General features: G+C 43.8%; 1 protein-coding gene across 13 annotated transcripts in view; it reads right to left on the reverse strand.

Annotated features, from left to right (window-relative positions):
- The window catches only part of camk2g1 (calcium/calmodulin-dependent protein kinase (CaM kinase) II gamma 1), a 179,247-nt gene that overhangs the window by 47,142 nt on the left and 116,259 nt on the right, over positions 1-15,846 (reverse strand). For all 13 annotated transcript variants that reach the window (XM_060940043.1, XM_060940037.1, XM_060940041.1 and 10 more), the window contains exons 4-6: positions 10,330-10,384; positions 9,317-9,382; positions 2,126-2,198 (exon numbers count right to left, since the gene is read on the reverse strand). In XM_060940043.1, the coding sequence (XP_060796026.1) occupies positions 2,126-2,198; positions 9,317-9,382; positions 10,330-10,384 (194 nt within the window). The remainder of the gene's footprint in view (positions 1-2,125; positions 2,199-9,316; positions 9,383-10,329; positions 10,385-15,846) is intronic.

A 15,846-nucleotide genomic window follows, 5' to 3' on the forward strand; every position in this document is an offset into this window, starting at 1 on the left:
CATGCATATAACGCATCTCGTTGAATATCGCGGTAATCACGTTATCAAATTCAATAGATGTGGCCACATTATCGCCCATTTAAACACATGTTTTTGTTGTTGCTTACATCTACATCTGCCAAAGCTACGTTGCGATGTGGAATTTTCTGAAAGGTGTACAGAAACCGCCAGAGACGGGGACAAAGCAACCTCGGTCTGAAGAGGAGAAAAAGGCCACCGATAAAGCATACGAGAAGGAGAAACGACAAAGGACTTATAAGCAAACGTGGGAGCAGGGTAGGCCTTGGCTGCGATACGATTTTTATGGAATAATTAATTTTTTTCAAGTTGATTCCTAGTCAATATGAAGCTCCTAATGCTTTCTCTCTCATAAATGGTTAAATACAGAAAGCATGTTGGGCATATTTTGGGTGCTATAGTCATGATAGTAAGTATATTTGCTTTCAATACTCATACATCAAGTTGCCAAGTTTTCCAATATATTATTATTGTTGATATTATATTATGGTGCTCTGTGTTGTTCTCATTTACGTATTTAACAACAGTATCAAAATACTCGGGTCTTGAAATAAATGCACATTAGTCATGAACAATGGTAACGACTCTCGTGTTATTTTTGACAGAAGTAAAATTTATACATGAGCAAATTTTGGCGAGTTGATTTTCTGTTTGGCGAGTTACTTTGGAAGGTAACTAGTCCGGCTGGCTGGTGAAAAAAAGAAAAAAAAAAAAAAAGAATTTCGAGCCCTGATATAAAAAAATCTCCTTCTCACCCCCGGCGGGGGGGGTGGTATCCATGTCATCCTCAAGTTCGGGTCCTCTACCAGAGGCCTGGGAGTTTGAGGGTTCTGCGCAGTATCTTCGATGTTCCTAGTACTGCGCTCTTCTGGACTGAGGCTTCAGATGTTGTTCCTGGGATTTGCTGGAGCCACTCTCCCAGTTTGGGGGTTACTGCCCCAAGTGCCCCCACTACCACGGGGACCACGCAACCCTTGACCTTCCACATCCGTTCCAGCTGCTCTTTCAACCCTTGATACTTCTCAAGTTTCTCATGTTCCTTCTTCCTGATGTTGGCGTCAGCTGGGATCGCCACATCTATCCCCACCACCCTCTTCTGCTCTTTGTCCACCACCACTATGTCCGGTTGGTTAGCCAGGATCTGTTTGTCAGTCTGGAAGCTGAAGTCCCACAGAACCTTGGCCCTGTTGTTCTCAGCCACCTTCTGTGGTATGGCCCATTGGGACTTGGGTACTTCTATTCCATACTGGTTGCAGATGTTCCTGTATACTATCCCAGCCACTTGGTTGTGCCTCTCCATATATATATAGGCTAGGTTTGAAAAGTGCGTAGCCAAAAAAACACTGCAGCGGGAAGGCTCATCAGTGAACTTCTTTTAGCCCGGTAGAATATGAAAACAGTCATTTCACGTCTGTCACCATGGCAACCAGAAGTGTGCCAAACATCTCTTCTACTCAACATCTGACTGACATACAGTGAGGGTGAGCAGGGAGTGTATGCCTGTGTGTTTGTGTGAGAGACGCAAGCATCATGTTAATAACAGTTCTTTCTGTATGCAAACGTGATTAGAGGGATTCTATGAATGTCGTCGACTCACAAAGACTTCTCCGCACTAGCAGCATTGTGCGCACACTGGCAACACAAATCTAAAATACAGCGCTCAATCAGACGGTTCCACTGCTACAGCACGCTAAACCTTAACGGCGATGAAGAGCCCGAGGGGCTCGACTAGACTACAAGGGCTACTGCTTTTCGGTTAACATTCCCATCACCTTTATAACAAAGGCCTTCTGGGGGCTGCGACCTCAGAGGGTTTTTTTTTTTCTGAAAATGAAAATATTCTTATTTATTCCAACATTTAGTCAGTCTGTGCCCTAGGCTTGCAGAATTAAGTGATCTAAAAGATTTGCACACAGGCTGGGGAAAAAAAAAAAAAAAAAGGGTAGTACGTTTTTGCAAGTGAACTTGACAAATACTGTTACGAAATAGCAACACACTGTGTGTGTGTGTGTGTGTGTATGTGTGAGCCACGCAGGTCATCATCATGGACACAGTGAAAACAGGTGAAAGCTGAGGGTGGTTGTCGTGGCGATAGGCACCAACTCACCTTGAGGTCTCTGTGCACAATGTCATGCTGGTGAATATGATTGACGCTCTCGAGGATCTGATTGATGCACTGGCTGTGAGAGAGGACGAAAAAAACATGAGTGGGAGCGAAGGCCCAGTGAACATTTACATCATTTCAACGCATTTAAACAACGTAGTTGGTTTTCCCACACTCTGATAAACTGTTAAAAAGGAGACCCCCAAATGCGAATACCTTAAAAACGCAGGTGTTGTTATTGAACTCTGCAGAAACGGCCACTCTTTGCTCTCTCCCTCCAAGTGTACACGTTTAGATGTGTTTGCTTTCACCAGTACATTCTGAGGTAAACTTGTGTTCCTCATAGTTCCTGATTACCTCAATACTCTTATTATTGTGTGGCTACTGTTACACAACAGCATTCACGGCTTCTCATTCGAGTGTTACTGCATTCCTGCCAGTGACGGGCATTTACATTATCGTTTCAGGATTGAATTATTTATATATGCTTTGACTGCTTTGGGACGAGAGTTTGGAGTACTCTGGAGCACTTGCACTCACAACAGCTCTTAAATACTAAACTAAACGAAGGCCCTGTTTACATTATTTCGAATCAGCGGATCATCAGATGAACGTTTTTAAAACGATTCGCGTACACACACAAATAGCAGGAAGTGAAGTCCGCGCCGTTTTTCAGCAGTCGCGTCACATGACCAACGTGGCATGACCAACGCCAGCGAATCAGGAAGGTGGATGTCACAGTGACGTTGTCCAATGACGACGTCAGCTAGAGCTCAGCACTGCGTATCCTCGTTCCTCAATGTTTACACAGCACCGGATCAGATACGTACTGGGTTGAATACGTGGGCCCTGGCGGATTCAAATTGTTCCGCCTGTGGAGTCGTTTCCTGGCGTTTTCATGTGCACGGACAGTGCATCCGCGACGAAAACGATACGGATACGGTCTAATGTAAACACCACCTAAACTACCGTGGCTCTCCCAGTCAGTTTTGCACCTGTTTTTGGTTATTTGACAGACACGCAGTTCTACAGCGATATACTGTTATACAGGGTTTTTTCTAGAAAAATCTAGTATGAGGGCGCTCACCATGGCGAGGGAGCGAAGCGGGGGGGGGGGGGGGGGGGGGGGGGGGATGGTGCCGGTTGTCCCCCCCCCCCCCGCCGTGCAAAGCCTTTGAAAAATGCTCCAATGGGACATTCTGAGGCTACCTGAGAGGGAAATTGTAACAAATTGTCTGTCAACATTGAAAAAGAAAGAAGTCATCTTCTTCTGCCCCGGACAGTCTTCGGCTTTCTTCCGCTTCGTGCCACGGGATGACATCTTTAAATGCCCAAGTGTCAACAAAAACAACTCGCGAACTACTTCTGTCAAAAGCTCCCGTGCCGCTGGGTGAAAGGTCATTCAGTCTCGAGAAATCTCGCTCTACAAGTCAGCTGACCTTGTATGTAACCCATGTCAAATCTCACGAGAGCAGCCGCGACAAGAAAACAACTAAACAACATGGCGCCTCAGTCTGGAAAACGCCAATTCGGATTGTTTTTGCACCGTCTGGCGGTGTATCTACTATGACTGGAATATTTTTGGAGCAATTATAACGTATTTGATGATCAGACACGTTGTCACGTAGTGTTGCTGGGACGTTTTCACGGAGTCGGTAAGGGGGTGCACGCCGAGAGTAAGAGGGCGCAGCGCCCCTGTTCCCCCGTTTAGACGAAAGCCTGTAATATGTCAGACGTTCAAGTTTCTGGCATATGAATAAATGTACATGCATGATCTACACATATTTACTGACTACAAAGCTCATCCTGAAGAGCTTATGAACAGAGCCATTGGATATGAAGGACAGCCATTGATCACTGGCAGTAAAATATATTGTACAGCAGATGTTCGTCTGTCTACATTTCACCAAGCTTTGGCCAAAAACAGATGGATAACTTTGTTACAGCAATAAAGCAAATTGAATTGAAGTGACATCTGAGAAGAGAGAAAGAAGGAGGGAGGAAGACAAGCAACAGATAGAAAGATGAAGAAAGAAGGAAAATCTGAGAAAGACAGAAGGAAAGACGTGATGAGCAGAGCAGATGACGATATTAAAGAAGTAAGGCAGGGGGAAAAAAAAAATGAACGTGAATGTCTATTCATGATCAAAAAGGGCAGCAATTTTCTTTGCCCAAATTTGGTTGAACTTGGAGCCCAACATTCCATTCCCAGGACAGCAAGCATCCCAGTGTTCAGAGAGGGAAAAAAAAAAACCACGTCTGTTTTCCTCGCAGTCCTGCACCCACACACCCTGGTTTCAATTCCAATCTCCTCCACTGAGCAGAAAAGTTCAATACTGTAAATGAGTGCTTTATGTACCAGAGAATAAAAGCATGCATTTAAGGCTGAGTTGCTTTAACTGTTTTCACTCTGAAAGTCAGAACATTGGCTCAGCTATGCAGCATGTAATCCATTAAAGAGGAATAGGACCCCCTTGAGGCACACTGTATGTAAAGCATACGTCGCTGAGGACTCTGTGTCACGGATGTAAACAGTTATGTTCAAGGCACGTTTTGTTTTGTGTCAGAGATGAAATATTTGACAGAATTCCAGACAAACTTGAACTAAGTGGACAACATGGTTCTACTAGACGGACAATTATAACAAGATCAACTGTGAGCTACTGCTCACTTGCGTATCCCGCTCATATCAGAATGCAAGCAATTGAAGGAATAGGACGCTTATTATGAATGCTGACTTCAACAAATAATTAACCCTGAAACGAGTCAGTAAAGAGCCGTATTCTCCCCAGAGATTTCAAACAGCATCCTGGTACGTAAACTGTCATTTTGAAATAGCATTTTGCTTCTTGAAATAGCGTCAAAATCCACCCTATATGTTTTGGAAATACATTCAGTCAGTAAACAGGAAGTCGATGTGGGACAGACCTGAAACCGGTATACACGGTACAGAACCCCAAGCTGAAGCTCGATACCAAATATCAAGCAGTTGTGATTTGTAGTTGCTGAGAAAAATGTTGTGAAAATTTTGTAATCCACACTATATATTTCGTAAATACATTCAGTCGGTAAACAGGAAAACGATGTGCGACAGACCTGAAAATGGCATAGAACCCCAAGCTGAAGTTTGGTACTAAGGGCCCGTTTACACGAGGACGCTGTCGGGTAAAAACGACTAAATATTTTATCGGAAGTGCCTTTCGTCTACACGGGGACGGCGTTTCCGAGGGTGAAAAACGGAAAAATTTGAAAACGCCTTCCAGAGTGGATAAGTTAAAAACAGCCCCCATTGCATATCCGTCTAAACTACCCAATACGCGAAACTCTGCTCGGATCTGCTCACGTCGGGTACGCGTTTACGTCATACATATGTCATATACTGTACATGCCAGCCCAGGAAGTAAGAAAGTAAGTAAAAAAGTAAGAGCATGTCTGATTACATCGATCCAACGGACCTTCTAGCTGCTCTGGCAGCTTTAATAAACGTCCAGGAGTCCTTCGAACATCTATACCGAATCTGCACATATACCGTTAATGAACAGAGGCGGGTATGCAATTACCTTTATGAATTTTTGGATACACCGATTCGTCGGAGGAAGTTTTTCTTAACCTCACGAGTAGCCATAGCCAGAGTAGTCAAAGTTTTTGTGGCGCAGATGTGCAGACAAGACGGAAGACGTTGCGCATGCGTGCAGACATAGCGGAGGTCTTTCACAGCACCACCTAGCCGCCTGGCATGCACATCCAATTGAATTCCACACATTTATGCGTCACCGTATAGACGCAGATTTCCTCCTTGAAAACGGTCGTGTAGACGCGGAAAAAAGTGAGAACGAAAACGGACTTTTGCGTTTTTGTTTCAGACCGTCCCCGTGTAAAGTGGGCCTAAGTACCAAGTGGCTATGATTTGTGGTTGCTGAGAAAAAGGGTGTTTCGGAAGGACGGAAATACGGACGGAACGGACAGAGGTAAACCAGTATAACCAATTCAATTGCATATTATAATACTTCACACTGCGACTGTAATATGCTTTGCAATTTATTAAAAAGACAGTCATAATGCATGTTTCATATGCAAGATGACATTTCTAGGTAAAACTGGATATTTACTGTAGGTGGACAATAATGCACAGCTGTGGCGATAATGTCTATTGTTTAACGCGCAATACAAATAAAATTGACTTGACACGGCTGGACTTTGGTTTGGTTTTTTCCCTCCCACAGAGTTAATTTACAGTCAGTTGGATATTCAGATTAGGGTACATGACACCAGCTAACTGCATCTTTTTAAATTGCTGCACATCAGTGTTGTGCAAGTTCACACTTTTTTTGAACTAGTTCAAGTTCAGTTCAAACATGTTAAAAGTGAACTGGTCACGTTCATAGTTCACAGTTTTAATTCTGAACTAGTTCAAAGTTCAGTTCATTTTACTTTTAGGTGGGATATGAAAATAAAGACTAAAATCATATGCTACATTCTAGCTCAAAACCACTCACATATTATAGATATTATCACACAAAATGGAAGTTATTGTACATACTATATATGGAAAAAAGGACAAAATATTTTGATTTCTTCACTGACTCAACCACTGCTACCAAAACGTTACACGTGACTTCAAACAAATGCTTTCAGTTTCAACTAACAGTAACTTCTAATAAACGACAACTAGACTTCCTCATAAATGCGTGTGTTTCTAAAAAGATGACTGCCAATATGTATATACACTGAAGGAGTGCTATTTTAAGATCCATATCAACAGCATTGACCATATCAACCATATTGATCAGACAGAGGGATGCGTGCTCAAGGGCTTTTTATTTCTCAAAATACAAAACAGGAAAACTTCAGATAGCCTCATTCTTCAGTACACATCTGTGTATGCACACAACAATCAAATTTCTAAAATTATTTGCCATTGTACTCATCTGTGTTCTCCGTGCCGCTACTTGAACTTTCACTGGCCATGTTGCTGTGAGTGTGCGCCGGCTGTGGTGTGCGCGCTGTCTGCTGCCTGTAGCTAGGGAACGCTGGGTTACGCCTACTCTGCTCTGCTGCATCATGGGTAACGTAGTATGGAGCCAAATCATAGAGCCATGCACTATCTCTGGCTTCACACTACGTTATCCATGATGCATTGCACACACGCGGCACCTCAGGGCAGTGAGTGACAACATCATCAGACTGACAGTGAAGTAGTAGAACGTAAAATATCTTGCAAGTAGACGTGCCGCTCGATTCATCAGGTTTCATGTTTCGTTCATCTTCATGTTTGTCGTTCATGTCGCATAATTTGAACGAATTCACGTTCAAGTTCTTTCATTACAAAGTTGTTGCGTTCAGTTCAAAGTTCATGGAAAAACGAGCGTGTTCAGTGAACGCGTTCTTTTGAACGCGTTCATGCACAACACTGCTGCACATGCATCGTCCGGGGCAGCATAACACACACTGAGGAAAGTGCTATCCGCCCTCTTCCACATGCATGAGCGCACAGACGTCCACGATTGGCTAGTGTCACTGTGAATGATAAGGAGGGAGGGAGGAGTGGCATAACACTCTCTCCCCTGAGAGCATGGCCAATTTTTCTCTCTTGGACTCCTGGCCATGGATGGCTGTGGCTTTGTCAGGATTTGAACTCACGACAGACAGACAGACAGACAGACAGACAGACACTTTATTACTGCCACGCAATAGTGTTGGTGGTGATCGTATTGGCACAGCATAGTAGCTCAGTTCCAGTGCAGAAAGACTGCACTGATCTCTGGACGATAAAGGTCAATTTATGCTGACAACCCAGTCCTCGCAGATGGCATCGCAGATAGTGTCTGCGAAGCCTCCCCCCCTTCGCAGACGCTCTGCGCGCAACCTGCGCGCACCTCCCAAAAATTGTGACCACCGCAGACAGCATCGCAGACAAGAGGGCTCTGATTGGTCCACTCTACATCCGCTGTACACGCACTTCCGCTTCCTTACTTTCCCGGTTTGGTTTGTTTTCACGACTGCCATTTTTAAAAACACGAGCGAAGATGGAGCAGCACGAAGAGCGGTTGATCGAGGAAGTGAGGAAGTACGTACATCTATACGACTCCAGTTCTAGTCATTATAAGTAACCGGAGGATAAACACTCCACTAACCACACCCACCAACTACTCCTAGCGATTTCGCGACTTCGCGCCCCCTTGCGTTGTGGCGGTGAATAACATCGCGCACGCCTATTACTCCCCGCTCAACGATAAATTACAACTGTCTGCGAAAAGCTATCTGCGAAAGCCTTGTCGCAAGAGCATGCAGAGCCCCTAAGGCAAATGTTTTCTGTTGCGCCACTCAGGAGCCAAAATCAGAATGTTTTATAACACGGGCAATAATCGTTGCATTTCAATAGTCAATCATAGAAAAAAACGTGATTGACAGGAATAATTTATACACAACGGGATGAGGGACAGGAATTAACAAATGGTTAAAAACCGACCTTCTGGACCAAAAGGACTCGCATCTGGAACCTCAGAGATGGACAGAATGCGCTCAACACTATACCAAACTGTAATTTGCATGATGCTCATTTGTATACTGCATTCCTCTGTGACGGCTATACTGAGAAGACCAATACTGTGATGTATATTGTGTAGCCTTATTATTGAGGAGGGGGGAAAAAAAAAAAAAAAAGTAGTTTCCTGTCCAGCTCTGAAAGAAACACTGGAGGAACAGCACATATATGCTGGAGTAGAGAGTTCACACCACAGAAAGCCCTACACCGGAACACCTAAACACAATTAATCAGTCAGGAGAAGGCTTATTAAATGTGCTTACTAGCTGATAGGGTTAATAAACACATCAGCCTAATGTAAGGGAAGGAGAAAGCGAGCGAGAGAGAGAACAATGAGGAGTGGTGTGAGAAGTGAGTAAGGAAAGAAGGGGATGAGAAAAAAGCAGATGGGAGGATGGGATTCTACCTGTTGACAAGTTATAACTTGGCTAATAACACTTCCATAATGGCGTCATTAAAGAGCACTTTCATTTACTGCACTTAAAAGAGCCTCCACTTCCTCACTCTATAACTGTGTGCTTTTAAAACGCAACATCATGGTCACGTGTGTGTGTGTGTGTGTGTGTGTGTGTGTGTGTGTGAGACCCGCTTGCTGCGGGGCGCAGAGCAGTAACCACGGCAACAGTAAATTGGAGAATTGGAGTGCCCACCTCGCATCAGCCTCACTGTAATACTCTCTGGCAACGATGTCTTCGAACAGCTCGCCTCCAGTCACACTGCGCAGAGAGACAAAGAGAGAGACAAACAGTCAGACAGAAACGCAGAGGAGAGACGCATGCACACGCACACATGCACACGCAATGGGGCGGCACTCACTTCTGGTTTGCAATAGTACGGTGCTGCAGCTCTCCTCAACACTACCTTCAGCTGAATAAAATGCAAATCCTTCTACATGCAAACCGAGCCATGTGTTAGTGTCCTTTATTACGCGGCTTTGCTGAATACCCGATTCTCATTGGTCAATTACGGCGTTCTGTGGTCTGTTGCTTCTGAATAACAGACCGTTGCTATGGACACAGTTCTGATCATAGCTTCTGGAGGACCATGTCCACTTGCATCAATCTGCAGACGCTAGTCTGGTAAATTCTGCTGCTTTAATAATCAAATTAACAAGGTCGGCTAATTCGTGACACCCTGGGGCCAAAAAAAACCCCAAACAAACAAAAAAACATTACTCAGTCAGAAAACACCATGGAAGAAGTTTCACCATCAATTCAAATGTTCAGTGTAACATGAATTAAAACACTAAGTAGGCTAATCTGAAGAAGACTAGAGTTGATGTCGCTATGGACACAGTTCCAAACATAGAAGCTGGCAGACTATTTTTGTGAATGCGATGAAAATCATATTTATAAATCAATATTTTGTGCCAAATTATTGATTTCTTTAGTAAGTAGACGAGTAGTAAGCGGGATAACATACAGCAAGCTGGTCGTTATTGTGAAATAAACCCTGACAGGGTGAGTCACGACTCGTCTGCTTCATGTCGGGGTCTTACATCACCCTGTCAGGGTTTATTTCACAATAACAACCAGCTCACTGTACATAACACTTATCATATTACTGTATTGATGTAACGTGTGTGTGTGTGTGTGTGTGTGTGTGTGTGTGTGTGTGTGTGTGTGTGTGTGTTTCCATGTATGTGTTCTCCAATCATACTTACAGGTCAAAGACCAGGTAATGAAAACTTTCTTCTGCAATACTGTCATGTAGTCGGACTGGAGAGAGAGAGAGAGAGAGAGAGAGAGAGAGAGAGAGAGAGGGAGAGGAAAAAGAAAAAAAAAAAGCACATGACTTCCTGTTTAGTGAAGACAGTCATTAACCACCTGCACTCATAACACATTCAAACACCTTATTCTGATATCACAGCATTACACAAGAGGCTGTCCACAGAGGCTCGAGTGTGTGTGTGTGTGTGTGTGTGTGTGTGTGTGTGTATATATACACACACACACAATCATATCACACAGTCACATAAGTATTAAAGAGGCACAAAGAGAAGGGAGGATGAGAAAAAGGTCTAAAGAAAGAAAAAACAGAGGGTTTGGAGGGAGAGAGAGAGAGAGAGAGAGAGAGAGAGAGAGAGAGAGAGAGAGAGAGAGGTGAACAGAGAAAAGGAGAGAAATATGAAAAGAGTGATAAATGGACAGAGAGAGAGAGAGAAAGAGAAAGTAAACACTGCTCAGAATAGCAGAAGCCTTCAGGGAATCCTGAGAGAAAGAGCAACTTAGCAACTAGGCAAAGAACTAAACAGAGAAGAAGGGAGAGAGAAATATAGAGGGGAAAAAAAAAGTATCAAAGACGTTACAGGGACGCATGCACACCTGAATTACTTGAAATATCTACTTTGGGCTATATTAAGAGGAAATCACTGAAACCGGTACACCATTAAAAGGCGCTCGAGATGCACTAATGCCGCATTTTCATTTTCAATACTAACATTAGAGCTGTGAGTATCAGCCGATGTCGGATACTGCTCCGGCACTGACTTCCTCACAGGTGTGTTCATTTTCAATACTAACATTAGAGCTGTGAGTATCAGCTGATGTCGGATACTGCTCCGACACTGACTTCCTCACAGGTGTGTTCATTTTCAATACTAACATTAGAGCTGTGAGTATCAGCTGATGTCGGATACTGCTCCGGCACTGACTTCCTCACAGGTGTGTTCCTCACAGAGTGGTTCCGAAACTGAATTATGCAGAGCGGCAGATCTGTAAAAGCAACGCAAACGTTTCTGCCTTGTTGTGCTCCTTGCTGAAAACGAGAAACGATCCACTAAATCCAACTGATTAGTAACTGACTGAACCAACTGATTCTCAAATCCTCTTAGGCCCTGGTCACATGTACCGAAATACATTTGGAAAACCTAATTTCACCACACACACACACAAAAAAAACCACAGAAAATATTTGAAAATGCTCACAAATCCACACCAGTCCAGTACGTCATCAACTGTTATGTAAAACACTTAAGGATCCTATTACGTGTCTGTGTACCGAGCGGTCAAAAAGACAAAAACATGGAAAACCACAAACATGGACCCCAAAAAAAAAAAAAAAAAAGTCAAATACAAGGATTGATGTGTGGGCTGATAAGGAAGCAGAACTCCTGCTGAAGGTTATATCTGAATACAAAGCGTTTGTCTGGGTTTTATCTAAAATCTCTGCTCGCAGTGTGGTTTATAAGATCAGAGTGGTGTATTCAGGAGCAGTCGAGCAGCCAAGTCAGCAGCCAGAAGGCTTTCAGTTCTAAGGTTCTACACACACGCACACGAGAGAGACGACGCGGCTCAGCCAGACCGTGTAAGTAGTGGTGTAAGAGGGAGAGCTTTCTGAACTGACTGTAAACACGACTGACAGGTAAGCAGCACACAGGTGTGGCATTAAGACCAGAGTTTTTCATCCTGATAAATATTTTATTGACGGCTGACAGAACGTGAGGGCTACTTCCAAATACTACATGCACTGGATCGATCTTTACGAACAATTTCTGAATTTTAATCAAGATAGAATTAATACTTAACTTTAACTAGATCACCACCTCGGTAAGAGTATGAAAGGAAAAAAAAATGTACAAGCTACTGATAATATTTCTAAAGGTTTGACTCGTCTTTATTCTTAGATTAGGTTCATTTTTCCTTCTTGTTTCTCTTTTTGACGAGCGGAAATCTGATGAGCGTGCATTCACGTCTCTAATTTATTTACCCTCACAGCCCTCCGTCTTTTCTGCTTCATATGGCATTTTTCATTCCTATACACACAGCAGTTCACGTCATCATCCGAGATCATGGTTTAATTCTGTGTTGTTCGGGTAAAACCGTACTTTAAGTCATGCCAGTAAGGAAGCGACAGAGCGAGAGAGGCTAGAGGAGAAAAGATGAGAGGGAGGAGTTCGAAAAGAAGAGTGCTTGTAGTTATTCACAGACTAACTACAAGCACTGTGACCTCTCTCCTCTCGAGAACTCCCTCAATTTCTTTTCTGCCACTGCTCCCTTTTGTTCAGCACTTATCTGCAGTCCAAGCAGAAAACATGACAAGCCGTCTCTTTGAAGATCAGGAGGAACGCAAGCGAGCAAAAAGGAAAACCCTCAGGAAACAAAGTGTGGTGCAGGGAGCCGATATGTAACGCACGACTCGCATTACAGCAGGAAAGAGAGGCAGAAAAAGGACGGATGGTGATCTGTCTCTCGTAACAATGTTTATTTCTGATCATGTGTTGATTCAGAGCCTCTTGTATGGCTTGAGAATATTCATACGATGATTTTTAATAATTTAATCTAATCTCAGTCTCAGAACTGGTTTCTGTGCTCCTGAACAGAGCCGGTTGTTGGGAACATGTTGGGCAACTGCAACACCAAACTCATCGGCTTCTGGCTTAGAAAAACCGAAACAGGTTCGGAACCAAAACGCATCTTTAACTGGGGCTTAACAAAACCGAACTAGGAGGTGAAACCAGGTGCTCTTTCTTTTATCCTTTCTCCCATTCTCCTGGGCTCCTCCTGCTCGCTGTGTTTCTCGGCTTGCTGCCGATAATTACTGTGTATGAGCACCGAAGCCTCCCGCACCAGGCGCCCCCTCTGACTCCCACCCCTTCCCCACCCCAACGCACTATTTATAGGTCTTATTATAGAGCTCAGCTCTATCGCTTTCTTTAAGCATCCCTCATACCATTGTCCTTTTTTCCCCCCCTGTAATAATGAGATAGTCTTCTCCCACACACACACGCACGCAGCTGTAAACACACACATGGGGATAGGGTCGTGTTAGGCTGTTTTCAACTGCACATCATGAACCATGAACCAATAGAACTTGATTCTTGTTCTAGTTTTTTCTCACCGACTTGTGAGAACAAAACAATCACAATGGTGATGGTACAAACAAACAAAAGCACCATTTCATCGCAAGATGCTACACTAAACCCGACATGAAATAAGTGCCTGGGTTAAAATTAAAACAAGGTTATCTGAACTGCAACAAAATGAGTGACGGCTCATGAATGAAGGTTTTGAATATAGTATAGCATGGATTTTTTAGTTTAGAACAGAGATCCCACTTCTCATGATTCTTCATAATTTCATACGGAATAATTTCCCTTACATATGATATTACATCATATAGATTACATCATTCATATATATAATGTTATTTACCAGCTGGGAGGTCCATATTGTGAAATACCGTGACCGAGGTCTTGAAAGTACTGAGCGAGGCCCTCTGGGCCGAGGTCAGTATTCAAGGCCGAGGTCACGGTATTTCACCATACGGACCGACCTTAAGCTGGTAAATAATATATATTTTTTTTCTTTACCAAATTCTAACAGAAAACGAGAGCGCCCGAAAGGGAAAACCGAGCCGAGCTGCCATTTTGAATCCTCATTCACGGCTGTCATGTAAATGGCTTCCTCCTCGGTATACAAGTGCACTTCCATGGCAGGAAAAAACTACATTTTGCCGCCTATGTAGTCCCCTACTTATGCAAATAGGAGTCATTCAGGATTCAGCCATGTTTTTGCTTGGCGTTAGCAACAGTTAGAGGTTTTTAGCTTTCTCCTGAAATGTTTTCTTTTATTTCTTCTTCCTCAGGGTAGTAAAACTCGCTTTCGCTGTGAACACTGTCGTTATCGCTATCCATGACGTAAAATTAATGCTATCCTGCTGAGGAATGCGAAAATAAACGTTGACAAAAATTGCGATGTTTGTTGTTATTGTGAACGAGCAAGTCGCCAGAGGTCCGTAACCGGGGTCCGCAACCAGGGTCCGTATCGTAGGACACGGACCCGATCGCCAGCCAATCAGAGGGCAGGATTTGATGGAAACTGGACCGTGAAAAAAATAGACATATACAGTGGGGCAAAAAAGTATTTAGTCAGTCACCAATTGTGCAAGTTCTCCCACTTAAAAAGATGAGAGAGGCCTGTAATTTTCATCATAGGTACACTTCAACTATGAGAGACAGAATGGGGGGAAAGAATCCAGGAAATCACATTGTAGGATTTTTAATGAATTAATTGGTAAATTCCTCGGTAAAATAAGTATTTGGTCACCTACAAACAAGCAAGATTTCTGGCTCTCACAGACCTGTAACAACTTCTTTAAGAGGCTCCTCTGTCCTCCACTCGTTACCTGGATTAATGGCACCTGTTTGAACTCGTTATCAGTATAAAAGACACCTGTCCACAACCTCAAACAGTCACACTCCAAACTCCACTATGGCCAAGACCAAAGAGCTGTCAAAGGACACCAGAGACAAAATTGTAGACCTGCACCAGGCTGGGAAGACTGAATCTGCAATAGGTAAGCAGCTTGGTGTGAAGAAATCAACTGTGGGAGCAATTATTAGAAAATGGAAGAGACATACAAGACCACTGATAATCTCCCTCGATCTGGGGCTCCACGCAAGATCTCACCCCGTGGGGTCAAAATGATCACAAGAACGGTGAGCAAAAATCCCAGAACCACACGGGGGGACCTAGTGAATGACCTGCAGAGAGCTGGGACCAAAGTAACAAAGGCTACCATCAGTAACACACTACGCCGCCAGGGACTCAAATCCTGCAGTGCCAGACGTGTCCCCCTGCTTAAGCCAGTACATGTCCAGGCCCGTCTGAAGTTTCCTAGAGAGCATTTGGATGATCCAGAAGAGGATTGGGAGAATGTCATATGGTCAGATGAAACCAAAATAGAACTTTTTGGTAAAAACTCAACTTGTCGTGTTTGGAAGAAAAAGAATGCTGAGTTGCATCCAAAGAACACCATACCTACTGTGAAGCATGGGGGTGGAAACATCATGCTTTGGGGCTGTTTTTCTGCAAAGGGACCAGGATGACTGATCCGTGTAAAGGAAAGAATGAATGGGGCCATGTATCGTGAGATTTTGAGTGAAAACCTCCTTCCATCAGCAAGGGCATTGAAGATGAAACGTGGCTGGGTCTTTCAACATGACAATGATCCCAAACACACCGCCCGGGCAACGAAGGAGTGGCTTCGTAAGAAGCATTTCAAGGTCCTGGAGTGGCCTAGCCAGTCTCCAGATCTCAACCCCGTAGAAAATCTTTGGAGGGAGTTGAAAGTCCATGTTGCCCAGCGACAGCCCCAAAACATCACTGCTCTAGAGGAGATCTGCATGGAGGAATGGGCCAAAATACCAGCAACAGTGTGTGAAAACCTTGTGAAGACT

Source organism: Neoarius graeffei, chromosome 14 (assembly GCF_027579695.1).
Source record: "Neoarius graeffei isolate fNeoGra1 chromosome 14, fNeoGra1.pri, whole genome shotgun sequence".
Taxonomy (NCBI): domain Eukaryota; kingdom Metazoa; phylum Chordata; class Actinopteri; order Siluriformes; family Ariidae; genus Neoarius; species Neoarius graeffei.